Consider the following 26,062-nt stretch of genomic DNA (forward strand, 5'->3'; position numbering starts at 1 on the left):
GAGGAAGGGGCTTTAGCACTTTCCCGCCCACAGAAAAAGCAGTGATTTTGGGTAGTCTAGCAAACAATTTTTTCCCGGTCGCAAAAATTATGCATCATATAAGTGTATGGTATCGAATTCTAGAAGAGTAAACATCCTTTGCAGTGGTAATTGTTGCAAGCAGGAGTTTTTATTTGAAAAACCGAAAAAAAAAACTACAGAAAGATTTTGGGATAAAAACAAAAAATACGCAAAAATGTCGGTGTTTCTACACACAGAAAAAACACACAATAAATGTAAGATATACCTTTTGTACATTACTATAAGTGCAAAACTTCTTGAAATATCAAACACCTAACTAAAATTTCTTGATTTGCAAAAGATAATGTTAGCACTAATGGGTTTCGTGCCACTGTGCAGAGCGATTCCTCAAAACATGGGTTGACCACACATGCATTGCAGAAAATGTTGGTTTTCTGTTCCACTCTTTTTTTGTCCTTGGAAAAATTTACAGTTTCGATACTTTTGCATTTTCTGGGGCTTGTGTTGAACAGGGGTATCATGTTCTGCACCAGTTTGTCGCACTGTCGCTTTCAGTGCTGAAGTCCGATGACAAAAAGTTGTCCTTGGAGTCAGTGCTGCTAATGTCATCCAAAAAGTCACGTGTAGAATCGTCCAAATCGTTAAAAATGCGACGTTTTTGCGGCGCCGTAACGCACAATGTTGACACCCTCTCTGTATCATGCAAGCGCCCGTCACATGACACCAACGCTGCATTAGAAATCGCAGGGTGCAGAAAAACAAACCAAAGAGGATGGAAGTACCTCTACTACTCACTAGATGGTGCCAGCTCTCAGAGAACACTTGGAAAGTACCAAATTCGAGTTCGAAAACGTAAAAATCAGAACTTGAAAGCGTCAATAGTATACTATTGATTTGAATAGGCGTGGGCAGGGCAGGAAGTTACCTGTTGCAGACACATTCTAGAAATGGGGGCTGTGTACAATTGCATTGGGAGGCTGATGGGGCTGCTATGAAGATTTGTTGCTGCAGGGCCTGACGATGCATGAATTCTTTTTTGTGCTAAATGATGCGTTGTTTTTTCTTTCTTTTTAACACGAAAGTGTTTTATACTGGGGTACACAAACCTCACTGACGTCATATCCGTCACGGAAATGACATCTCCTGAAAAAGTTCTATTGACGTGGCAGTGCTAGGATTCGACCCCCACGATCACTTGGGCTGCAATGGGAGGTGTGAAGTGCTCTGCCAACTGGGCCATGAAGTCAAACCCGCATGACTGTACGAACGCGCCTTATGTCCTTCCCTGTAACTTCTCCATTCAGCTTGTGCTGCCGTCTGGGAGAGGTGACGCGAAGTAGTGCGTCATGACGCTAATGAACGCCGATAGTTGGCGCCTCGATAGGGCAGCGTAAAGCAGCGCAAGCTGCTATGTTTACCCGTCTGCCGAACTCTGCGAACCGAGCTACAAACTCTGCCCCTCACTTTCCACAAACTGAGCTCGTCACAACGCAAGCGTCTGGCATACACACCACAGAGCAGGACCAATGTGGTCGCACCTTTGCCGAAGCGACCCACCAGCAGGTTGTCGCTTGCCAAGCACACCCACAAGACTGCTGCCAACCGGCAAATCACGCTCCTTTTGCTGTAGCGGACCGTGACTTCGCCAAACGATCCCCTGACAACACGTTCAGTTTCATTCGCACGGTTTGCCAGCGCCTCGGGTTTCAATCGTATTTACGCAATGCTCTGGCGCATGTAATCAATGTTGATGTGTCAACGGTGCCATACCGATAAAATATAAATAGCGATGTGCAAGTTCATATCGAAGCACAATAAACATTGAAATGCTCCTGTGAAAGCACATTTCACTTTCATGTTGTATTGATTCCTATAGAAGGAGGATCAACCACATTTTTTTCTTTTTCCTTCTCACCTATCAGGCATCCTGGCCAATAGGCTCTGGAGGCCAGGGGCTTCTCCAGTACTGGTTCCCTGGCTGGACTGGCTGGTACACGAAGCAGGAAGAGGCGCCGCAGCTGCCCACGGCCGATACGACTGAAGACGAGGCGTCGGACATTGATGACGCTTCATCTGTCAGCACGTCACTGACGACACAGATTGGTCAGCAGATGCTTCTTTCTTTGGCTGTCTCTGCACCGTTTTTTTCTAGTTGTCGTTCTGGCTTTGAAGAAAGCTCCATAGTTTCCACAGTTTGTCTTGGCAGTGTGCATAATGCCAGCAATTGCGACTAGGCGTCTTTTGGATTTGAGTATGCAGCATAGCTACAGGATAAACATAAAAGGCTGCGTGCATGATTGCCGCGTTCTGGGAACATTTTACGAGGCTACTTGGCTTGCACTGCTGTGCATACTTGAAACCCAAATTATCAAGGTTAGGAGAAACAGTGAAGAAGAAGCCATTTGATCCTTCTTGTAAGGTTCTTTTTCATCATTTCTCCTGTTCATCCAGAGTTTGTCAAGTGAAGTTTTGGTTTCTGTTTAATTTTTACCTACAGCAACTCTTGAATGTTTTTTTGTGTGTGTGTGTGTGTGTGCAACTTGTCTGGAGGGTATTGGAGCAACTTGTAGTCATGAAGGTTTTTTTTTTTTTTCTATTTGATTTCAACCCTGAGTGACACTGTGACCATGAAAGTTGCGATGAAGCATTTCAACAGTGTACAGGGGCAAGGAATGTTGCAAGAAACAGCCATAAATGGTGCCATGTGCCTCAGTGCATCAGATTTGTATACTATTGAATGAAGCATATCACCTTTGAGGTGGTGAAATTGCGCCGAAAGATGAAATTCTAAATCTTGTAGGTAGTTCTGTTTCGTCAATTATGAGTAAAGCCCAGTGAACATCCAGGGATAGCCTGCACCAGGAATGTTGTCAAACTTTACAAGCTTGGGATGGAGTCATTAAATCATGCCCAATCATGCCCTGAATCTTTTATTCACTGTTGCATTTGGTGCAAGTATGTGTAAGGTTTCAGTGCTAAGGTGGAGAAGCACTTTTGTTGATGTTCAGTAAGGGCGACATGGTTACTGTTGTAAATGGACAGAAACATTAGCATGATCCCCTGCGGACTTTTTTTGTTTTTATCACATGCCTTGATTCCTCTTTGAATATTTGTCTAGATGCAGGTCATTGCAGCCTCCTTGCATAAAAAAATAGGCACGCATTACCTAGCTGGTGAGTGCCTCTCACTCATTCAGGTGCTGTTTTGAAGACTACATCAAGAGGCTGTAAGACTTGAAGACAATTTTCCAGATAAGGAAGAAGAGCATGAAATGAGCGATGACCTTGCCTTATTCGTTATTCATCATCATTGTCATCGTCATCGTGCTGCTATCATTCAGCACTAATGTAAACCATCTTGCTCACCCCTCTGTCATTTCCTTGTTTTGCTGGAAATATGACACAACTTTATTATTTTTCGACATTTTAACGGTTTATTAGAAAATTTACTTGTTTAGTTGCCTCTTGAATGTTTGTTATTTTTGTTAAAGCGAAAACTTTTTTAGTGAGACCGATGGCGTCCTGTAAGAAAACTAACGCATTTCCCCATAGACCGGTTGGTTGACCAAAAAGCCCTGATAACATCTCTGGACACGCAGCACGTGCGTGAAACTGGGCTTCCATTGTGTCAAAACCGGTACTTGAAAATCGTGAAAAAGGGACGGTTCTAGGTGAAGAACGAGTAAAATAGTTTTCCTACATCTCATAAACCACGTATTGGCATGCATTTAGACTGCTCGTGGATGCGTTAACTTAGTGCGCGAAAAATCGTCCCATGGGTTCATTCTTCCTATGCGGTTTGAAGGTTTGGTGATCGACAGGGCACACTTTCAGCCAAGGTTCAAAGCACTTTTAGGGAAGGTTTTGACACTCTTTTGGCACAGTTATGATGTTGAAAAAGCTTTCGCGCTTTTCTCAACTTTTTTTAGGAAGGGATGGCAAATTTTTTTCTCAATTATAGAGTTGTTGCTGCTTTTCTTTCATCTATTCTTTAAACTTAACCACCCCTTTTCTTTATAGTTAGCGTCACTGAGGGGCACGCTGACCGGACGGCCGTTCCTTTTTTGTGTGTGCAGAGGAGGAGATCCTTGACGCCCTGGACAGTGTTGATCGGGACACGTTCCTGATGCGGGACACGGTGTTTGCGCGGGTATGCTTCTCCCTCAGCCAGTGCGGGCTCACGCTCGTTGGCCGACATCGGACTGCGCCAACCCTTGGGTCCGGGTAAGTTGTACAGGAACACCGTGATCGCACTTGCACCTATTGGTGAGATTAAGTACCCCAACTCAACTGGTGAACGGTAACGTACTAGAAGAAGTTACAGAGTGAGTGAGTGAGTGAAAACTTTATTGCATAACAGCCAGTAATCCTAGATGTCGGCCAAGAGCCCTTGGGCTCTAGCAGCGTCTTCGGCCAGCTACAAAAATTTTTAGGACTGTGGCTTACTGATAACCTATCATTGAATACACGCGTCAATAAATTGTGAACCGATTTATCTAAAGCCATTGGCAGCATGTATAAAATATACAGTGTTTTGCCGACCTGGTTAAAGCAAAGCCTGTCTTATTCGCTGTTTTACTTTAAGCTGAAATATAGATGCTTAGTATGGGGTGCTACAACAGCTTCCTCCGACTATGATAGACTAATTATTTTGCAGAAAAAAGTATTACGCATGTGCAAGGACTATTGGGGGGATAAGCGTAATAAACTCTGAGCGCAGCCTCTTTTTGATAAATATAATATGCTGAATGCGTACCAAATACAGCTTTTGCAGGAATTTATGACAAACCACCGGATGACGGCTCTAGGGCGTACGATATAAGATATCCTAAGCACAGGCTGCCGGCAACACAAACAAATTACGGTAGGCAGACATTACACTTTCAGACCCTTAGCATGTTTTACAGGAGTGGTATATGCATTGATTTTAATCAGTCTTTTTAAAGTTTCGAAGGTGCATGCTGAAGGTTTATGGTTGAAAATGGTGTTGTGTATTCCCCGGCATAGAACTATGAAAATCAATTTGCTTTGTTTGCAATGTGCCTTGTGCATCTACACAAATTTGCGCATTGTGTGACGTGTAAATTTTAAATCTATGCGTCGGGTTGTTTTATTTTAAATGCTATGTAACGTGTGCGTTTTGTTATGTACTTGGAATGCACTCTTTGTATTTGTGCATGACATGGCATCGTTTGGGTTTTTAAAAGTATTTTTTGAGTTCTATTCAACATTATGTTAAATGTTTGAATATTCTATTCTAAGCACTATGCACTGCGTGTCTCTTGTTGCGTGCTTGAGAATATGTTTTTCTCCCCTCACTGATAGCATCCGTGGAAACAATTCAGAATAAAAAAAAATTGCTTGAGCCATCTAATATGGTGCTTTATATTGTTAAAATGGGCTTAAAAGAGATGTTGGCTCTTCATGCATTAGCAGTGTGTCTCCTAGAATTATACAGCCGAATCTGTTTGGCATGTTTCTGTCTGTTCTGTCACCTTGGTAGCTTCAGCATGAACGCTTTGTTCATGCTGTAGCTTCTATAAGTCTACGAATGGTTTGGTGATGTGCTTTGTGAACTCTAAGCTTTTTTTTTTTTCCATAGTGAGTTAACTGGCTTCTACAAAGGTTTTCTAGTTGGTTTCTAACCGGTTTGTGGTTGCTACAATTGTTGCTTTTGCAAAACAGAGAAACTGGCTAGTTGGGACGCATGTGTGACACTAGTTCACCACACCAGTTACCCATTGTTGAAGACTTGCTGGACTGGCCGAAAGAAAGCCTGCTGCCAATAAGTAGTATGACTGCCAATAAGTAGTACCAACCCATTTGTGCAGAGTTCAAAACCCTTAGGCATTAAGAAGAGACATTTTGTGTACCTTCTTGAGTTTCCACGAACGGAGCACTTCGTTGCTGAACACTGAAAAAATTTGTTGGTAGCTCCTCATCTTGGCAGCAGTTTTCCTTTCCCCGTGTGTAAATGTATTCTTAACTTCCAGAGGTTGTTTGCATCACACACAGCTTTCCTGTGACGCGCCGTCTTGACTTTTTTTTCCGTGTGTGTGTGCCATCATCATCTCTGCTTCCCCCAGGGATGACGCCATGCAGCCCCTGGTGGAGCTCCGCTTCACGGACGTCACTGTGGATGTGGAGAGCCGTCCACGGCTGGGATCTTTCCTGTTTGCGGCTCGGCTTGGCTCGTTGCACCTCCAAGATCGGACAGCCCATAACACAGCCTATCCATACGTGCTCTCGCCCCACATTGTGGTGAGTGGATGCCTGCATTCAAAGCCACATTGAGGCCTAATTAGAGGCCATAACGTTAACACTGAGAAGTAGCTACTCGCTCACCTGTATTCCTAGACCGAACTACTTACTAGGTGAACATGAACACAGGCTGTGCTGCGCACTTGCTTGCTTTACTGTAAAACGTTCTTGTGTGGGACAACACATTTGCCACTGACAACCTCATCACATCGCATCTGGAGCTGCACTGTAATAGTGTGGGAAGTGCATTTGTGATGCAGCCTCAAGGTGATGCTTGTGCTGCGGCTGTTTCCCAGGAACAAGTGCACATCTTCCCACCCAAGCCCCAGCCCGTGGCAGAAGTGGCCAAGGGGGGGCAGCCTTCCATCTTCAAGTTCCTTCCTTTCACGTCGCCCTCGGCTGCTCCTTTTGGCATTCCACTGATGCAAGGGCAGAAGATGGACTTCCCCAGCATCCCACTCTTTGAGCTCACCTACGAGAGGAAACCTCTGTCTTCCAATGCGGACCACAGGTAGGCTGAAATCACCATGGTTGTCATCGACCTGTAGGTTCTATTCTGCGTTACTTTCATTTATTGTTTGCCTTCATTGCTTTTTTTTTTTTCGTCACGTTCCTCCTGTGCTAGTCCTTATCCTTGTACTAGTCCATGGATGCTAGTCCTTGTGACAGTCCATGTCCTTATGTGTATTCCTCTCCTTGCTTCTTGTGTTGTCCTTCAGTGTCTACGTGTAATTGTAGCAGTTATGAGTGTCAGTTACAAGTACAGAAGAGCTGGTGGATTCAGTGCTCGTGTAATTTTACCATTTGTCTGTTTTGTGGATTAGATGTTTCACTCAACTCAGTCCCTTGCATATTTATAAATTCATGCTAGTGTGTGCAACTTTTTTTCTTTTTATTTTTGTACAAAAGAGCTTTTTGGGGGGCTTGTTGCCTCATTCAAGATCCTGGAAGCAGATTTTCTGCATTCTAAATATATAACCTGATGCAACCTAAATATAGAAGCCGTAATGTGGAAGCTTTGCTGCGACACAGATTGCCTAAGTTTGTTGGCTTAAATAGTACTTCCCAAGCAGTTGTCATAGTCATTACTACTACAACTACTAACTTATATGCATAAGAAGTTTCAGCCTAGCGTATAGGTTTAGCTCTAAATTTCTTCGCTTGGCAACACTGGAAATGGCCACGGACATGGCCGATGTGCCACGGACATGACGCGGCTTGGGCCACTGCGCCTGCACGCCTAAGAGAAAAAACACCGGCATTCGTCGTCTGCTCCGATTCAACCCGATTCTCAATGGTGGTGTCAACAGATATGTTCTTAATCGCACTCACATCAGACTCGAGGCAATACTTTGCGTTTAGTGAGGTAGAGTTTGTTAACGTGCAACACAGTCATGTGCTTAGCACGGACAAGTACCGCCATCCCGCGGAGCCTGACGTAACGAGTGACAGCGCACTCACACGGTTGCTGGCATGCGCGCCTCGCCAGTGAGTACAAGCACATGTAGTGTGGCTGAGCTCTCAAGTAGTGTTCTCGAAAGGGTTTCATTCTCAGAATTGTGCAGTCATCACCCTCACTTTCTTTAGTTCCTAGCTTGAAAGAAAGCTGGAACACTGTTGCAATTTTCCTCGAAGCGGCTCGTAGCATCGCCTTTGACCCTACGCTTTGCGTGACTTTGCAGCCTGATGGTGAACACGCAGTCCCTGGATGTGGTGTACAATCCGTCCACGATCCGAACGGTGAAGCAGTTCTTCACGCTGTTCAACTACGAGGGCGGTGGCTCCCAGACGTCCAGTGGGGGACCGCTGAACCTGTCGGCGGCCGCCCGCTCCCGCTACGAGATGTTCAAGAGGCACACCAAGGAGGAGCTTCGACACCGCTGGGACCTGATGCTCGAAGGGGAAGAGAGCAACGTAGGTTCCCGATTCTTGCTTTTCAGCTGTTTCACCCAGAACACTTCGATGTAGGCAGTTGCAAAACTCCGCCTCAAAAAACGGCCCGCACCTGGACCCCCCCTGCTTTGGATCCTGCGTACGGTGGCATCACTGTGGCCACTGCGCGCACTATTTAGAAAAGAAATTACAGTTAAACCTCGATGTAACGAACTTCAATGTAACGAAACCCTCGATGTAACGAACCACGGAATTTTTTGTAACTTCAAGTGTATGCACACCATGTATTTTCACCCTCTGTGTAACGAAGTCCCGCTTGCCGGAATTTCAATGTAACGAAGTTTCATGGAGAACGAGGCACGATATTTAAGTTGTAGAAGTAGATTTTGGGAGACGCAAGCGCCGAAATGGGGTCCCAATAAAACGCGAACGGCGACACGGGTCGCCCAATGCCGCGGATGCAGCCAGCCACGGAGTCTTTGATTAAGTCCCTTGCCTACAAACTGCGTGGCGTGCATACACGGCTGGCGCACTGTTTCTGTCGGAGCTTAATCGTCTACGGCTTAATCGGCATCAGCGTGAACCGCACGCAGCGTTTTCTCCCTGCAAAAACGCAAAACGCGCCCCGCAAGCCACAGGCGCGCTGACGCAGCCGCAGAGACCACCTGCGCGATGCGGGTAGCTCCAGCGACCGCTTCTAACCTCTCGCTGAAACGCAACTCGAGGGGCATATGAGAGGGGCGTGCGAGAAAAAAAGCGGATAAGGTGGGCGAAATTTTCATTGTAAAACGTGACACGCGCCGCTTACGAAAGCGCCCATCAAATCTCCTCCGCGGTCGTAAGCCTAAGCCACCGGCGTTGCCACCGCCGCCGCCGCAAGCCGCCGCTTTGCACTTCGTTCGAGTTCGCTCATGCTTGTTGGGTTTCGTCGTCCCAGCAAGCATTTGTGAATCTTTATGAGCCTTGCACGCGCGTTTTTTTTTTTTTTTTTTCACACCGGCGTCCGCGATTGCATGCCGGCGGTGGGAGGTGACTCGCGCTGCGCCACACGCTGCGCGCAGCAGTGGGAGGAGCCTGACCAGTTTCGCCAATGGGGAGGCGCGCACCCTATGGCGGGAGCTTCGAAGCGCTCGGGGATGCCGGCTGGCTAGACAATAAGGCCGCCGCGAAGGATATTTGATGCGTGCTCTCGTAGGCGGCGCGTATGACGTTTTACAGTGAAAATTGGTGAAAATTTCGCCCACGTTATCCGCTTTTTTTCTCGCATACCCCTCTCGTTTGCCCCTCGAGTTTCGTTTCAGCGAGCGGTTAGAATCGGTCGCTGGAGCTACCCGCATCACGCGGTTGGTCTCCGCGGCTGCGTCAGCGCGCCTGTGGCTTCCGGGGCGCGTTTTTTCGGGAAGAAACCGCTCCATCCGGATCACGCTGATGCCCGCGTAGACGATTAAGCACCGATAGAAACAGAAACAGTGCGCCGGCCGTGTATGCGCGACACGTTTTCTTTTTCAGGAAACGCTTCACGGGATGAACACTTCATTATAACCGCGAATTTCAATGTAGCGAAATTTCAATGTAACGAAGTAAATTACGAATTTTACCGACTTCATTACATCGCGGTTTAACTGTAATTATGAAAACTGACAATTTAATGTTACATGTTTTACAATTTTATTTTATGGGTGCATCATTTTTTTATTCCTGTACTTGTCTAAGTTATTCAATGCTTTCTTAACTGTAGTTTTTTGTTGCGATTGTTTCTGCGTCCATGCAACTGCCTCGACCATTTTGCAGTTGTCACTCGGCCTACATCGCACTGTGTGCCAAAACTAATCCAGTAGCTGATCAAGTGGCTCTAAATAATGCTTTCAAGCTTGCGTAAAGCCATCGAAGCGAATGTCTAACTTTTTTTTTGCCGCCGGAAGAACGCAGATGAAGTGCAGCAGACGACAATGTGCAGGCGACAATGCATCTCGCTGACCACATGGTCGCAATTTTTTACTGCTTTTGGTTCTAATGCATATAAAACACTTGCGTGGCTGAACACGTTGGGTTTCGTCGGTACAACAAATTTACGTAAGCACCCAAATAGCATTTTTCGCCCAGGTCATCGTGCGGCGAACCACATTGTATAGTTTATTTTGTCAGCAATAGTTGGCAGCGCCACTGTTCGGAAAATCCAAAACAGTGGACCAATCGTAGGGCCACTTTTTGATGCATGGGGCCTATGGGGAATTTCGCAACTTCACCTGGAGCTTTAGTAGTGCTTCTGCAGTTGGTCATTGTACACATTGAAGATCGTTTTACATTTCGGTTGTGCTAAAGACCTTTTGTGGACTATTAATTCAGATGGATGGGCAACACTAATCTGGGCTGGGTGCAACGCGAAATGTTGTCAGAGCTATTTTCTTGTGCACCAAGGCTGTCGTCCACATGCATCCCATTCATGTTATTTGATTTCCTTTTTTCCCAATCTTTCTCTGTTGTTTTCATACTGCTTCCCACACCACTTTGACGCACCAATTAGCTCAGTCCCCGGAATTGGTTTAGTTGTGTCTGGCATCTTCTATTTTTTACGTTTTTCCTTTCTTTGTCTATTATTTGCTCTTTTGCTAACAGCTGGGACACAGCGAGCAAAAGCAAGCATGAGTACAAGTTCTGTTGGAAAGTCAGAAAGGTGCACACTCCTCAGACAAAGCAAACTTTTTGTGTCACAAAAGGGTATAGTAGAGCAAAAACAGAGCACAGTACGGGGTTGGTACTGCAGCAATAAGGCCTCGCAGACTCTTGAAGTGCCTTCATGTAGCACAAACAATCAGCTTATGTCCATATCACATCCACTAGTCGTAGTCAGTGGTGGATTTTTCAGAACAAAAGAGAAGGAAAGGACATTTATGCTTTATCTAGGTTATATCAAATTAAATTCTACACATTTTCGAGGTTTCTTCTGCATGCAAGTGCCGTGCCCCTATTATGCTTTTTTCAGTCTTATCAGACAGCCAGGGGCGGATCCAGGCTTTTTCTGAGAGGGGTGTCAGCTCCTATCAGTGATGATGATGATGATGATGAGCAGGAGGAGGAGGAGCCTTATTTATTCACTGAAATTGCGGGGAAGCAAAAGCACAAGGAATACAACAAGTCATCAATTCACCTTTTTCTGCGACCTGAGTGGTCATCTTCTTGGAGGTTTAAATTCAAAAATTAAGGGAAGGGTCAGGACATCCGGACCCCCCCTCTGGATCCGCCAATGCAGACAGCTCAAATGTTGTGGTACAGTGCCAGCCTTCAGAAACAAGAACCATAAAATAGATACTGTCATGATCGATTCGAAGAGGTAAATATGTTTACATTTGACTGTTTGTTTCAAGATCACTTTGTTGAACACTTTCTGCTGTAGTATTTATTTTATTACCCTATGTTGACTGATAACATTTGTGTGGTGTTTAGCATGCTTGGCACTTTTTTTTTTTTTTTTTCTTACAGTTGCAGGTTGCCAAGTGGGACATCCACATGGACATCTGTGCACCGCAAATCATTGTCCCAGAGAGCTTCACTGATCACAACTCTCTCACAGTGAGTCAAGGGAATGTATTGCATACACAGATTTTTTGCTCTTAATTCGCGCATTTTTTCTACATGCATACCATATTTACTCGTGTAATGAGCCCACTCGTGTAATGAACCCTCCCCCCACTTTTCTTCTTGAGAATTTACTTTTTTTTATCACTTTGAATAGAAAATGCATCGGGAATATGTTCTTATCTCAGCAAGGTTGCTGATGCTGTAGATGATCGCAGTAACTTGATATCACACTGGAGTACGTGCAGAAATGCCAAAACGCATTCCAACAAAAAGAAATCTCAACAGTAGCCGGAGACGTGAGCGCGAATGTCGTGGCTCACAATTTAAAAATTGCGCGCTAGCAGAGCGCCACCTGCTGAACGCAAAACAAACCTCCTTGCGCCATAAGAACGTTGTGGCATGTGAACAAAGCACAAAACTTAATCCGCACTCCTGCCCTGCTCTTTCCTGTTCCGGCTGGTTCCGGCAGCGTGCGAACAAAGCACTAAACATACTGCACAATCCTCTGCTTTTGCTGTTCCGCGACTTTGCCTTTACGCTCTGTGGTTTTGCTGTTCAGCTGTGTTCGCGCCTTTTTTTTTGTGCTCCTGGTGCACGCCGTATGATCGGCCAGTACATGAACTACACAGCCAGTTTTAAACTGTGGGTGGTGGAGCATGCATTGATGCACATAGCAATCGCGCGGCTGGGCGGCAATTCAGTGTTGACCCAGTGCATGTACGCCTCGGGCGAAAACGAGAGGTGTTTAGGTGGTGAACACGGATCACCGTGCATTTCGTGGGCCCAAAGAAGGGAAGCATCCCAATATCGTAAAAGAAATTTTGGAGTGCCTTGACGGCACGCAAAACAATGCGCTGTGGGCCAACAACAAATGGGAAGCCGCAAGCGACCTCAGTGAGGAGGACAGCTCCATGGCGAGTAGGGGGCCACTAGCATGTTGGGAATAAAAAAGATATTTGATTACATAATTACCTACATGTTTTTACGAAAAGGGTAAGGCTCTGACAGCACTTCTCTTAGCAACTTTATTGTATGAAATTTCAACTTTTACAAATCTGTTGCAATTTTTTCCCGCATAATCCTCCCCCCAAAGTCATGCCAAATTTTCCAGAAAACAAGTGGGTTCATTACGCGAGTAAATACGGTATGTATCTACTTTGTATCTTTGGTGCCTTCATCATCCATTCAGATTTCATTTGTCTGCGGTGTTCATCATTCTGGAATGCTTTTACTATAAATAATCCGCTCGTTCTGTTCCAGGTCTTGATCGACCTGGGTCGAGTTCAGTTCTCAAACTCTTCAGCGCCGCCGGGGGCTTCCCACAGCAATGTGGATGACATTTCCGATGACGAAGGTACTGTATCTGCTTTAAAAATATAAGGAAGTGCAGTTTAGCTAAATTTAGCTAAAATGCAGTACAGTTGGTCCAAAGTTCATTTTTGTGTAGTCTGTTGAGAGTGTGTATAGTAATTTTTGTTTCTGTCAAGAACTTTTTTTGGTAATGTGGGGTGACTTGCAGACCTAGTCTTCTTCTTTTTGTATAGCTGACTTCAAGACACCGTGCTCCTCACCACCCGAGCTGGAGGAGCTGGTTAACGAACCAGTCATCTTGAACCCGGTGCCGGAAACTACCTTCACTGATGCAAACGTCTATGACCGAATGTACAAGAAGTAAGTCGCAGGTCCACAAAGCTGAAAAACAGTCCTGTGGCTTTTTCCACCTGATCTGTAAGTGCGCAGATTGAGTAGTGAATGAATGAATGAATGAAATGTGTTTATTCATTGCAGGATGGCTCTTTGGCCTAATAGAGAGTAAATGTGTGTAGGAGAGAATACAGAAAGAAAAGAAAGGAGTACATACACACATGCGTGTATATGCTGTACATTCGCAATCACATGTGGCGACCAATGCCTGCCTCGTGAGCGAACGCCCAGAGGGAGAGCAGTGTGGCGCAGCTGCTGCTGTTGCGAGTGGTCCATTGGTGCAGGGTGGTGATGTACGGTGGCAAGTTCTGGGCACGGAAGTCCTTGTAGCCAGGTCACTCCCACAGCAAGTGGTTCACTGTTGGGCAAACTTCCATGGTGCATGTGGAACAGCTCACTATGGGGCCCTGTTCCTGGTCGCTGTCGTCTCTGTGGTTCACTGTTTTATGTACTGACACTAGAAGCATGAAAAGTGGTACAGGCTTGCTTAAACATTTTATGCGTATTTTAATTTTACCTTTGATTACCAGTCACGGTCAGAGGCGGTCTCTAAGGGGCAAAAGCAAACCCTTCTACTACAACTGCATTTCTAAATGCTGCACGACATAAAAAAAAAGACATTCCCTAACATTATTCCCTGTATTTCAAGCTGGAGTTTCCGCTTGACACGATGTGCACGCTTATCTTTTATAACGCAAAGGGCAGCTTACCGTGCACTTACATCCCCCCCCCCCCCCTCCCCTGTGCAGGTACACACTCAACTTGCAGGACATGCAGGTGCTCATAGGCACCAGCAAGGACAGCTGGAAGTTTGCCCAGTCCAAGGGCACCAGCCGAATGCACGTCCTGGACAGGTTCTCCATCAGTGTCCAGGTCGAGAGGTACGATACCAGCTCTTGCCCTCTGCTTCTCTCTTTTCTTTTTTTCTGCGTATGTGCATATCCTTATGCACGCATTGTGGGAGCTCTTTGCATTCTGGTTAGTGCCCAGTTTTGTGTACAGTTGAACCTCGTTATAACGAACACTGATATAGCGAATGATTGGCTTTAGCAAACTAAATACGAACTTTGGTTGGTCACGCTTCATTTCAATTACACTTATTTTTTTTTTATAACGAAAGTGGAACTGTGAGAGCCACACACACTATCGGATATAACAAAGAAATATTTGACCAGTAGGCTGAGAAGCTACTTGGAAAAACTCCCGGCGTCCGAAACTGCAGAAGTAGAAAAGGCCTCTTTGTTCGTACTGTGAAAAACTTCATCCTGCTCAGTCCTGTGAATAGCCACCAGACGAAGATCACATCCTTCCTCGAAAAAATAGGAACGCAGGCCTGTGTTGTCAAATGAACTTTGTTCTGTTGTAATTTCCCGTTCATTGAGCTTGAAATGCCACAAGGAGGAAGATAAGGGTTACCTTGTTTATAGTGGGTTCGAAGATTAAAATAATGCGTTTTTGTATCAAGGATTTTTACGGGAGGCAGATTACCGATTGGTTCGAACTGATTTTTAGCTCTTCTGTTACAACGAATATTCGATATGACGAACTAAATTACTGTCCCAATACTACTGCGTTATAACGGGGTTCGACTGTATTTTAAAAATGAGAAAAACAAGGTATGGAGGATAAAGGTTTCTAGAAAGGAAAAGGAAAACATGTTTGTAACGGTGGAGTGCTCTACTTATTCTACCAGAGGCCTCATTTGGCATCTCTGATGAAGGTGTGAGCTGCGGTGTGCTCTTGTGCAAAGATTTGGCTTTCTTCGATCTGTTTATGTGCAGAATTGATGCACGTAATTTTCTGTTTTTCATTCGCGTCCTTGGCTTCCTTCTCCCAGGCGCCTTTTGGCAACGGATGACCCGCATTGGCCCAGTGTCATACTCAACATGAAACTTCCCAGGCTGACAGCCCACGTCAATGAGCAGAAGGTCAGTCGAAAAACTAATTTGGTACCAGCTGGCCATGACGAGTAGCTTTAAGACATCGTTGAGAGTCCGGGAGTTATTAGTACGCATCATGTGCGTGTGGCTGTGCCATGCCACAGTTATGCCATTGATACTAATATACGCATCATGTGGTAATAGTAGTTATCATTTTTTGATTGCAGGGTTTTACATTACCTTTTACATTTTCTCTTGCTCGGAGCAGAAATGGAATAGCGGTAGGCAATTAGACAAGTGTAGTAGTAGTTCATTTCTGGGAACAATTTTCTTTGTTGTTATGGGCCAAGAAAGGAGGTACCTTTGTGCCTTGCCCCAGTTGGCTAATTACTGTATATTGGCTGCGGACTTTGAAGACAAGGTCAGCTTACATGGTCGTGCATTTCTCAGACTGGTCTATGTGTACTTGAAGACTCATCACATTTTTCATTCCATGTTTTGACATTTGTACACATGTTTGTTTTTGTCCAGAATGTGTCTCAGTTCCTGTGGTTGAGCTGACTTTGGATCGGATTGGTTTGGATTGCAGGTTCATGCCATGCAAATGTGCGTGTCGAGGCTGAGGGAAAGCACGTCAACGCGGCCCCCCAGCTGGTCGTCTCAGGGGCTGAGCTCACCGTATCCTTCATCTGAGGATTTCAACAAGGCCTATGAGCTTGGAGGGATGAGTGGAAGGTAATGCCAAACTCACATAGTTATAAGTTGGCCCTCTTTTACCAAATTTTGGATTTGAAGAGCTCGGGTTGACTTAGCATGATTAATTCATAGGGGGACTGGCGTTTTCCTTTTTTTTTAAATGCGGAGGATTTCTTAGGCTTGCCTGGTTCTCCGTCGTTGATGGCGGCGCCATCCACACGCTCACTGCGCATGCACAACTCTCCTCCTTACACCCATCGCTCCGCGATACTACACTATAAAAAAAAGAAATAGTTAGCGGCGCCCGGTTTCGATCCCACGACTCTCTGGCCGCAACGGGAGGTACGCGGTGCTCTTCCCACTACGCTACAAATCCGGGACAGGAGCAAGTGCTACGAACGCGCCTTATGTCCTTGACTCATTCAAAGTACGTCAAGAAGCTACTGATACAACGAAGGCACGCGTAGCTGAACGTCAACAGAAACGACGAACTGAAAAGTTTAGAGGGGGATGCTGAATTTCCCGTGGGAAAGCTGTGGCGGGAAGCGCCACGCGCCTTGCAGCTCAACCATCCCCGTCCGCAGCGCCTCTGATGCTGATTGTGGCAGGATGACCCTAGGGATTGGCCAACCAAAGAATCCATCACGAGATAGGTTCGCGTTCAACCACCGTCGTCATCTTCCCGTAGGGGAACCGCCGAAGAAGAAGAACGAGAAGACAAAGCTGCGAAAAGGAGGGCGTGTACATTGCTCTCAGCCGGTGCACCAATGTCAACAACCGTTACCTCACCAAAGCTGACGGAGACTACCGATTCTACCACAGAGACAACATCGACAAGAACATGATGGACGAGTTTCGGCGCCTCGAGAACCACCGCCTACTCACCGTAACACAACAGCACTTGCATGCCTTTGCCACCGGTGTGGACCCGGACGCGGAATTCCCTCTGGCGCTAGTAAAAACCAGATCACTCAACATAACGGCAACACAATGGAACCACACGGAACCGCCACGATGCTTCGCATCCTCATCAGGGTTCCCCACGGGAAGATGGTGCTTTTTTTTACTTCACCAACAGCGTATCGGGGTCGGCAATCTTGTGTACCAAATGCGTGAGAACTGGGAACGGGTTGTGTGTGTAGGGGAGCAAAAGCGCAGATGCTTGCAACCGTCAGTTATGATGGCTAGCAGAAAGCTTGCTGGCACGGAGACTGAGATTCCCAAGTTTATTGGTTGACTTGCTTGCTCAAAGGTGACTGCTTGGCAAATAAAATTGAATCTAAAGGTCTTTGTTCATCCTGTCATGTTCGTAGGGTGCATTAAAGCACAGCATAATGTATATACGCTGTTAGCCATATTTTCCGCAGGGAAGATGAAACGGAGGCTCGGACATAGAACTGCAGCATTTGACTATTTTTATGACTGCGTGCATGTGTGTGTGCATAGCCTTTTATGCTATATTTTGAGGGTGCGTGCGTGTAACACTTGTTTTTAAACATTGCTTTTTTCCACATGCGCTGATTATCATTTCCTTTTTTCAGCCCCTTTTCGAACAGAGCCAAGGAGCCACACGATATGTCGCTCCTCCTCTTCGCACAATGCTCCATCGAACAAATGTGCCTGGAGGTCCAGAGTCGAGGTAATTCCTTTCTTTTTTTTTCTGGAGCGTAGTACTGTTACTGCCGATCTCTTGATAAGGCTGTAATAAAACGTGTAATTGAGGCTTTTAACTCTTTCCTAGCTGCTTTTTCTTATGAGAAAAACAGGTGTGAAGAAAAGTGATAAAGAAAGAAGCCAGTTGACATAAGGGCCAGCATAACTTGGTATTGATCAGGAACTAAAAGTGATTGCATTAAAAGAAAGATGATAAGGAAGGCGCAGGGAGGTTAATTAAGGACATCATTGCACAACCCTGCGCATTGTACACAGATCCCCGCAAAGCACCAAGCCATGTTCCTGATATCCTCACCTTCCTTTCTACCTTTTTCTTAGAACACATCTAGTTTTATTTGTTGACACTGTTGAAAGTGCCTTCCATTTAATTTTCTCTTCTGCCCAGGGCGATGCATTGCGGAGCTGCAGGTGACGGGCATCCAGGCGACCTTCTCCAAGATGCCCCTGGACTCGTCCATCACCCTGTCGGTGCACGGCCTTCTCCTGGTGGATGCCCTGCAGACATATGGGCCGGACTTTGAGCTGCTTGTGGCCTCACACAGACATGTCAGGTGAGGGACCGGGTGGCAGCAGGATAGCCTACGGAACTTGGTGAAATGGGAATCAATGTTCAACGAGGAGGAGCAGTTCGGGGCACCGACTATGACATGTTGCTGGTATAGCTTGTATTCACTGGCAAGGCCCGCATGCAGGCAACCGTGTGAGTGCGCCGTCACTGGTTACGTCGGGCTCCGCAGGATGGCAGTACTTGTCCGTGCTCAGCACATGAAGTGTGTTGGATGGTCCAAACTCTACCCCACCTAATGCAAAGTAAGGCTTCGTGTCCAATGTGAGTGTGATCAATGACATCTCTGTTGGCACCACCGTTGAGAACCGGGTTGAAATGGAGCAGACAACGCACACGGTGTTTTTTTTTTTTTTCGGTGTGCAGGCACAATGGCACGAGCCGCGCCATGTCTGTGGTGCATTGAACATGTCTGTGACCGTTTCCAGTGTTGCGAAGCAAAGGAATTGACAGCTAAACTTTTTATTGAATACCACCTACATTTTTTTATGTGGGAAGCTGTTAATGCCACCCTGGCTGAAATATATTGTGTTCGTCATCAAAAACATAGATAGGCCACACAAAAGAAAAAGAAAACCCACTCCTCGTCAATCTGCTGCCCATGGTAGTGAGGAGCTTGGGAGTGGCATTGTCACTCTTTAGGGAGAAAGGTTGCCTTTACTAAATGTTGGAGGAGGTGGAATGGCATTAGTGTAGGGGAAGGATGGCTGTCGCTGCCTTCTATAATTTTCTCACTCTTTCTCTTAAGGGGGGGGGGGGTGATTTTGCACCTCAAGAGCAAGGGAGGAACAATGTTAGTAAGGGAGAAATTGCTGTCAGTGCCTTCTATAAGTTTCTCATAGAATTTTTGGGGCCCTACAATAAAATGGGGGTTAGCTTGCCTGGATCACCAGTCAGTTGGTGATTTGCGGGGAGTTTTTTTCTTTTTTGACTGGGTGTTGAAGGTATGCGGTTGTTAACATCAACATATTACGTAACGGAATCTTGCATCCAACAATTCTTCATGCGTGTTTAATTGTAGAAGATCAGTTGTCCACCAATTAAGAACAGTTTGTGGTGCAACTGACAATTTTATTAATTTTTTTAACGTTAGGTCTATCCTAGTCACTGTAAGTAACGTGGCTTAATTTGAGGTATTTGTTGAATGCATTGCATCCTTCAAGAACTGTTTGATAACAAGCCCAAAACTGGGTGTCGGTGTAAGGGTAATCATGGTGGGTGTTTGCCTGTGACTGCCATCCATACATGATGGGCTTTCTTTTCAAAGCATGGACAGCCGCAGTGGCAGCATCCGGGATAGCGACCCCAACTCCCCGACTTCACCAGCAACACCTCCACTCTTTGCTATGCAACCGGCACCCCCTCTCCAAACCATTGCCGTGCCAAAAGTGCTCTCGGCCATCCTGTCAACCTTGCAGTCGGCATCGCCAAAGGGTAGGCAGCCGGATGTCTTGTCCCTTACTGTTGTTGCTAACATGCGTGGCTGAATATTTGCGTTTCAGGAAGCATACGTTACTTGGATAATAGGAAAGCAGTGCAATGTTTACTTGGGCAACTAAAAACAAGCATGGGCGCACAGTTCTGTATGAGCGCACGCAGGTGGCAGCTAGATTTAGCTGAACTACAAACTTGCCGGGGCAGTTCTTCCAGCCAAAGCCAGTAAGCCTTCGCTGTCCTCCGTAAGCTTTTGCTGTACCTTTTCCCACTGTCCTCCTTATGCTCTTTTAGCTCTCACTCTCATTCACTCTCCCCACTGCCAATAGTTTGTTCACTCGGTTGCACCGACATCGGCACCAAATGCACCAACAACCATTTAAGAGCTGTAGTCTAAAACTAATGCTGATAGTTTATCAGAAAATTGTCCAACATGCAGCACATTTTTTGTTTGTCTTTATGCCTTGTGCCGACGAGAAAGTAAATAAGCATGTGTGTGATACTTTTTTTTTTTTTTTTGCTTTGAGCTTTCTCGCAGTCTAGGGAGTTTGAATAAAAAAAAGTGGCCTAGTGCATACGCACATATAACCCGCACCAAAAATGCGAAAATTTCAGTGGCAAAGTAGAGGTGTGGATAATGCGCGGGGTTTTTCCTTTAGTGCAGCTTCATGGCAATGTGCGTGGTGCCATGAAGCTCCTACGCAGTAACCATAAGTAAGCCTTCCATGGCAGCGATTGCGCAAAACATACAAGATGACCCTGTGTACAAGAGTGAGGACTGCGGCTCAAGCGGTAGCTCTAGCGAGAGTAGTGCCGCTGAGTGAATTGTGACTTTCGCCTTGCAGTCAGTGTATTTTAATTTCTCTAATTGTATTCTAATTCTAATACGTTTTTTGTGTCTACATAGTATGTGATGTGTTGCTTAAGCAGTAGCTTTGGTGCAGCCATTCCTGTATCAAATGTGCGGGCAATACGCAGGGATTTTTTTTTCTTTTCCGGCGGGCTGAGATTACATGCAGGGGCGGGTTATATGCGCGAAAATACGGTACATACACAGCACATTCCTGTTTGTATAGTTGTACGTAACTATCGTATTGTTGGCCCCATTGGTACCGTAACGTTTGGTCAAATTAAAGAGGCCAAGCTTTACCAGAGCTAGTTGTTTATCAGTTGTTGTCAGGGCACGCAGTGTTTTCCCCTTTTATAAAAAGTAAACTTAGAAACTGGCAGCATTGGCTGTTGAAACTGAAGTTGTTACAGGGTAAGTGTCCTGTTCCGTTTCTTGCAGTGCTGACGGATAGGCAGCGTGCTTCGCCCATTGGGATCCTGGATGCTCATGAAGCAGATGCCCTCATCACTGCAGAGATCTCAATAGTGAACGTTCCAAGTTCCAGCACAAACGGTGCAGCGGAGCAAGTGTTCATTGCTGCTGTGCAGTTCAACAACCTTGACGTCATTGGTGAGGCTCCCAGTTAGCCTCCAACACAGGAGCTTCTGAGAGTGACAACACTGTGATTTTGCCAAACTCTAGGTCTTGCTACACTAAAACAGAACCTCCTTAAAAATTGCTGTTTTTCAATTCTTGACGCGTTAATTCCTTCTTTAATTCTTGATACGGTGAACTTGGTTTTGGTTGAGCATCGACAGGGGCATGTGTTTGGCAAATGTTGGCAGCACTGTGTTGGTATAAAACTGGCTTACCGAACAAAGTTGTGACATTGTTAAAATTCTGGTGAATTATAGTGAAGCAGGGAGTAATAACCAGTGTAAATGTATTTGTGGAAGTGGTTTTTTGTGGAATTTGAAGTGTGTGTACGATAAAAAAGAATGGACCTTTGCCATTGACTGGTTCTACTCGTATGCATTGTCTTGCAGCCAACCAGGAAACCATTGTAGAGCTGGTCAACTTTGCCCGCTGCCTGAAACCATACGATGCTTTGAAAGTGCCTCGTAAGACCGCATCAAGGGAGGGCAGACTGAGTACATCGTCACAGTTTGACCTGAGCCCGTCTTCCGTGCAGGCAAGTATATTCATAGAGAGAATTGTGGTGGAGAAAGGTTGGTATGGGTTGTGGCAATATTACGGCAGTACATTAAACCTGGATATAACGAAGTTGACGAAAATTCGCAATTTTTCGTTGCATGCAGGCTTCTAGTTAAGGTTCACGTGAATGAAGTAGAAGCGAAACCAAAATTTTAGACATCAGTAACGGTAAACTCACCCTCCAAGACTTTATTTCACAGTGAAAAACTTCGTGATTTGTGTCTGCTGCTTTCCCACGAGCTTGGTCACTACACGGCACTCCAAAAGAAGCAAGGGCACTTACACCGGTATTCACAAACCTAACTTGAGTACCACTTTCGCTTTTGACACTTTTCAGTTTTGACACTTTGACACTTTTCAGGGCCTTAACGCATTTCAAAAACCAAAGTTGATGCTGAAATGTCGCCTTTTTGTGAAAATTGGTGAGAGGGTGCCAGCTGGGATACTGTACCGGACGGCGACATCCTTCTTTCTCGCTGGTGGAGACGGCATTTAAAATTGTGAGCTTGTGTTGAAAAGACTGTTTCGTTTTCTGGCAGCAGATATCATTTTCACGTTTCGTTTTCTGGCAGCAGATATCGTTTTCACGTTTCGTTTTCTGGCAACAGATATCACCGACGAACCGACACCACAGATAGCAGTGGAGAGGCGCGACTACACGCCGACAGACAAACTTAGCACATAATTGACACTGCACTCACGCGTGAAAACGCACGGTAATTTGCGGTGCGGGCAAAATTTGCTAAATTAGTGCGTTTCTCCAGCCGATTTTTCAGAAAGGTCAAAACACAAGGGCTCATTAGCGTAGCGCATCTAGGTTAACTGTCGCAACGCCTTTGTTACATAGAGGTCGCAAAAACGTGCGCTTCAATGGGGCTTGCAATGGGGAATTGAAAAGTTTCGTTAAATCAAGGAATTCATTACATACGGGTCCGTGTTACATCCAGGTTTAACTGTAGTACAGAATGCTGCATTCAAGCAGTGCAGAACTGTGCGTGCGTGGAGTGAGTGAAGGGTGCGTTTGTTTCCCCGCTTGCACTGCGCAGGCCCTGCCGAACCAGATCAACAGCATGCAGCTGACGTTTGACTTCCACCGCTTCAACGTGCTGCTGCTGCGTGCCGTGAGCAAGAAGGGCAGCGTCTCTGGCCAGAAAGTGGCCACGGCCACTGTCAGTGGGGCCAGGATACAGGCATCCATAGGTGAGGGTAGTGTCACTAGATAAAGTTACAGAGTATTGGCACTCTTTTCTCCTATTGTTGTGTGCCGACACCGTGTTCATTGGTCAGTTCGCAGCACGTGACACTTGTTTACACTGCGACGGTTCATGGGCGCCGCCATTTTGTTGTTTATGCGTTTCCTGTCCGTCAACTGTGGCAGTCTCAGCTTGTCCTCCCTGCTCTGCAGCTGCGCGCGACTACTGTCGTTCCGAATACAAATCACAGATAACGCGCTTCGCAGCATTTCAGCTGCAGAAGTGTGTCCGAAGATGCTGTTTTGCTTGCATCTTCGGCAGTTTTGTTTACAAATGACCTCGTCCAAGTTAGCGGTGAGGCCACAGAAGCGGCAATCTGGCAACACTGATAAACAACAAAATGGCCGCCGTTGCTCACTTGCGTGCCTCAGTGACGGTACTCTGTATCTTATCTGGTGACACTAGGTAAGGGCACTGATGCCTGCTGTGTAGTTTGGTCTTCGAAAGGGGCTTACAGCTTAGCCAGATTTGGGACAAGTCTGTAGACTAGCCTGACTAAAACTGTAGCAAAGGAGTTAACTTTGTATTTTGGGCTGGTTGGGCTGAGAAAACAGGGTTATGCTTGACGAAATATGTCTAAGGTTTGAGTTGCCAGTTCAGCTATCACTCCATCGGTCCTTCCCGGATTCTCATCCTATTTTGGCACCGTCAGACATGAAGAAATGTCACTTCCCACTCATTTCTTTCACAGTTTAATGCTATAAACGGTGTCATCTCATCGCTTGCAGTCACGAGGGATTCAGTAGTGGCTGTAGATGCATGTGATTCCCCATGGGGTGCAGTGCCAGCCAAGCCTTTGCAAAATCCATTTGCATGGTAATAACTGAAGGTAATCGATTCCGAAAGGTGCTCTGAATGAGCAAGCCGTAGTTTAACCTCTACCCGTCTTCCCCCTACCCTCCAGGCTCGTCCCTCGAGATCCAGGGCACCCTGGGAGGCTTGCAGGTGTGCGACCTCATCTCCGACAAGACCCTGCACCGGAGGATTGTCAGCGTCGGCAGCGACCCCCACCTGGCCCAGGAAGACTCGCTAATCAAGCACCACGCGAGTCTGTACCGGTCGCTCCCGCTGCCGGACTCGGCGGCAACTGCTGGCACGGAAAAAGCCTTCGAGTTCACCGTGAAGCGGTACAGGGCCCAGGGCAAACAGGCCACGGAGTCGGAGTGCCTGGAGGTGGTGGCGCGGGTGGCGTCGGTGTGCTACATCCACTCGCCCCTGCTGCTCCACGAGCTGGCGTCCTGCGCGGTGGAGTTCAAGCACTGCGTCTCCCTGCTGGCCCAGTCCATCAAGAACGCAGCCACCGAGGTGGCCCTGGGCATCGTGAACCTGCCCGCCCAGAGCGTGGCGCTGTCCTTCCACGTGTGCCCGCCGGAGGGTGCCGCGGTGCCCCTTCTTCTGCAGAGGGAGCCGTCGCTGAATGAGACGGCTGACGTCCACGCAGCGCTGCCACTGGATGTCAAGTGAGTGGCGGGTGGTCTTTCGGCCCGAGTGAGGTGTGGTGATTTGCGTGTGTCGGGTATTTGCAGCAGTTTCAATGTGTGGGATTACATCTTTTATTGTTTGCTAGTGTGTGGTTAAATTATCCCACAGAGCCATTGAAGCGATTGCTATACCCCCGTCAAACGTGCCTATTTAAGTGCACTTGCGCCGAGTGCACTCGGTGTCACCGAATGGCATTTTGGCTGCGTGCTGCTAAACGATGAAATGAAGTGCCCTCGGCAGTGATGTTGGTGACGATGGCTGGTGTAAACATACCGCAAAATGACTTGAAATTCCCCTTTTTTGTCACGTGAGAAACAATGTAAACACTCCATTTTGTTTACATAGTTACACAGCAATCAGCGCCTCTCACAAGTTCACAAAAAGCGCCGTACACAAAACAAGTACAGAAAAAACTTGGGCCAGCGACTGAACACCGGCGGTCATATCTTCACTGTTATTCAATACACGGTGAATTGCAGCAGCATTATCAAAGAGAGAAAAGTATCAGAGAACATGGATTGTAAAAAAAAAGGCTCAAGCGGGAACACAACCACAAAGCCACAACAAACCACCCATGCGAGTGCCACCAAGAACGGCCGGAGCAACAACCCACCCGGTGGCGCTGGATCGCTGGTTGGGCGAGAATCAGGGCCGTACCCAGAGGGGGGGGTTTGGGGGTTCGAACCCCTCCCGAAATCTTTTCCAGGCAGCACGTAAGCGACACTTACTGTTGCTTTCAGCAAGACTACCCCCTTCCAAAAATCCATAACCCCCCCCCCCCCCCCCGAAAAAAATTTCTGGCTACGGTCCTGGCGAGAATGTATTTTGTTGTTTTTCATCACTCTTTGCTATTTCTGAAGACAAGTCGACAATATACTAAAAATTAACTTTTAATATTAATTATATTGTAATGAAGATACTACGAGCAGCAAGGGCACTTCCTTAAATGGAAGTGCCCTTGCGTAGTATCGGGACAATTCCCCCAAAGCGGGTATGTGCTCGAATATGGGACAATCCACCACAAGCGGGTATGTCGAGTCCGTCGAGTCCGTCGGACCTGTCGAGTCGGACCCGTCGGACCTGTCGAATACCTGTCGAGTCCGTCCACAGTTTCGGCGTCCCGTGCACTCCGTCGCCAGGCTTCACACTGCGCCGTTCGGGATGAACTCCTATATCGGCGCAACTATTTCGCAGACGGCCGCAAATGGTTGCTAGTTATTCCGCGTCATTTGCGTTCCGCTATCTGCTCATCCTACCACGCTGACGCGCAATGCGCCCACGCTGGCGTCCTCAAGACATATCAGCGGCTGCGCATGCGCTACTACTGGCCCGGAATGTACACGTTTGTTACAAAGTACATCTGCTCCTGCCTCGAATGCCAGCGCCGCAAGTCTCCGCCGCAACACCCTACCGGACCTCTACAGCCACTACCATGCCCGGCGCGCCCTTTCGACCGCGTTGGGATCGACATCTACGGGCCCCTTCCGAGCACAACCGCAGGAAACCGTTGGATCATCGTTGCAGTAGATCATCTTACCCGATATGCGGAAACAGCCGCACTCCCCACTGTCACGGCG

General features: G+C 46.7%; 1 protein-coding gene across 2 annotated transcripts in view; it reads left to right on the top strand.

Annotated features, from left to right (window-relative positions):
• Vps13d (vacuolar protein sorting 13D) overlaps positions 1–26,062 on the top strand; it is a 129,355-nt gene that overhangs the window by 19,282 nt on the left and 84,011 nt on the right. For both annotated transcript variants that reach the window (XM_077676610.1, XM_077676611.1), the window contains exons 13-30: positions 1,944–2,124; positions 4,097–4,244; positions 6,107–6,281; positions 6,578–6,792; positions 7,964–8,195; positions 11,655–11,744; positions 13,014–13,107; positions 13,298–13,424; positions 14,207–14,338; positions 15,295–15,385; positions 15,927–16,072; positions 17,575–17,672; positions 18,093–18,258; positions 19,540–19,706; positions 20,995–21,165; positions 21,582–21,727; positions 22,797–22,950; positions 23,908–24,463. In XM_077676610.1, the coding sequence (XP_077532736.1) occupies positions 1,944–2,124; positions 4,097–4,244; positions 6,107–6,281; positions 6,578–6,792; positions 7,964–8,195; positions 11,655–11,744; positions 13,014–13,107; positions 13,298–13,424; positions 14,207–14,338; positions 15,295–15,385; positions 15,927–16,072; positions 17,575–17,672; positions 18,093–18,258; positions 19,540–19,706; positions 20,995–21,165; positions 21,582–21,727; positions 22,797–22,950; positions 23,908–24,463 (3,089 nt within the window). The remainder of the gene's footprint in view (positions 1–1,943; positions 2,125–4,096; positions 4,245–6,106; positions 6,282–6,577; positions 6,793–7,963; positions 8,196–11,654; positions 11,745–13,013; positions 13,108–13,297; positions 13,425–14,206; positions 14,339–15,294; positions 15,386–15,926; positions 16,073–17,574; positions 17,673–18,092; positions 18,259–19,539; positions 19,707–20,994; positions 21,166–21,581; positions 21,728–22,796; positions 22,951–23,907; positions 24,464–26,062) is intronic.

This window comes from Haemaphysalis longicornis, unplaced genomic scaffold (assembly GCF_048455015.1).
Source record: "Haemaphysalis longicornis isolate Haplotype H1 unplaced genomic scaffold, Haemaphysalis longicornis Haplotype H1 scaffold_7, whole genome shotgun sequence".
NCBI lineage: Eukaryota > Metazoa > Arthropoda > Arachnida > Ixodida > Ixodidae > Haemaphysalis > Haemaphysalis longicornis.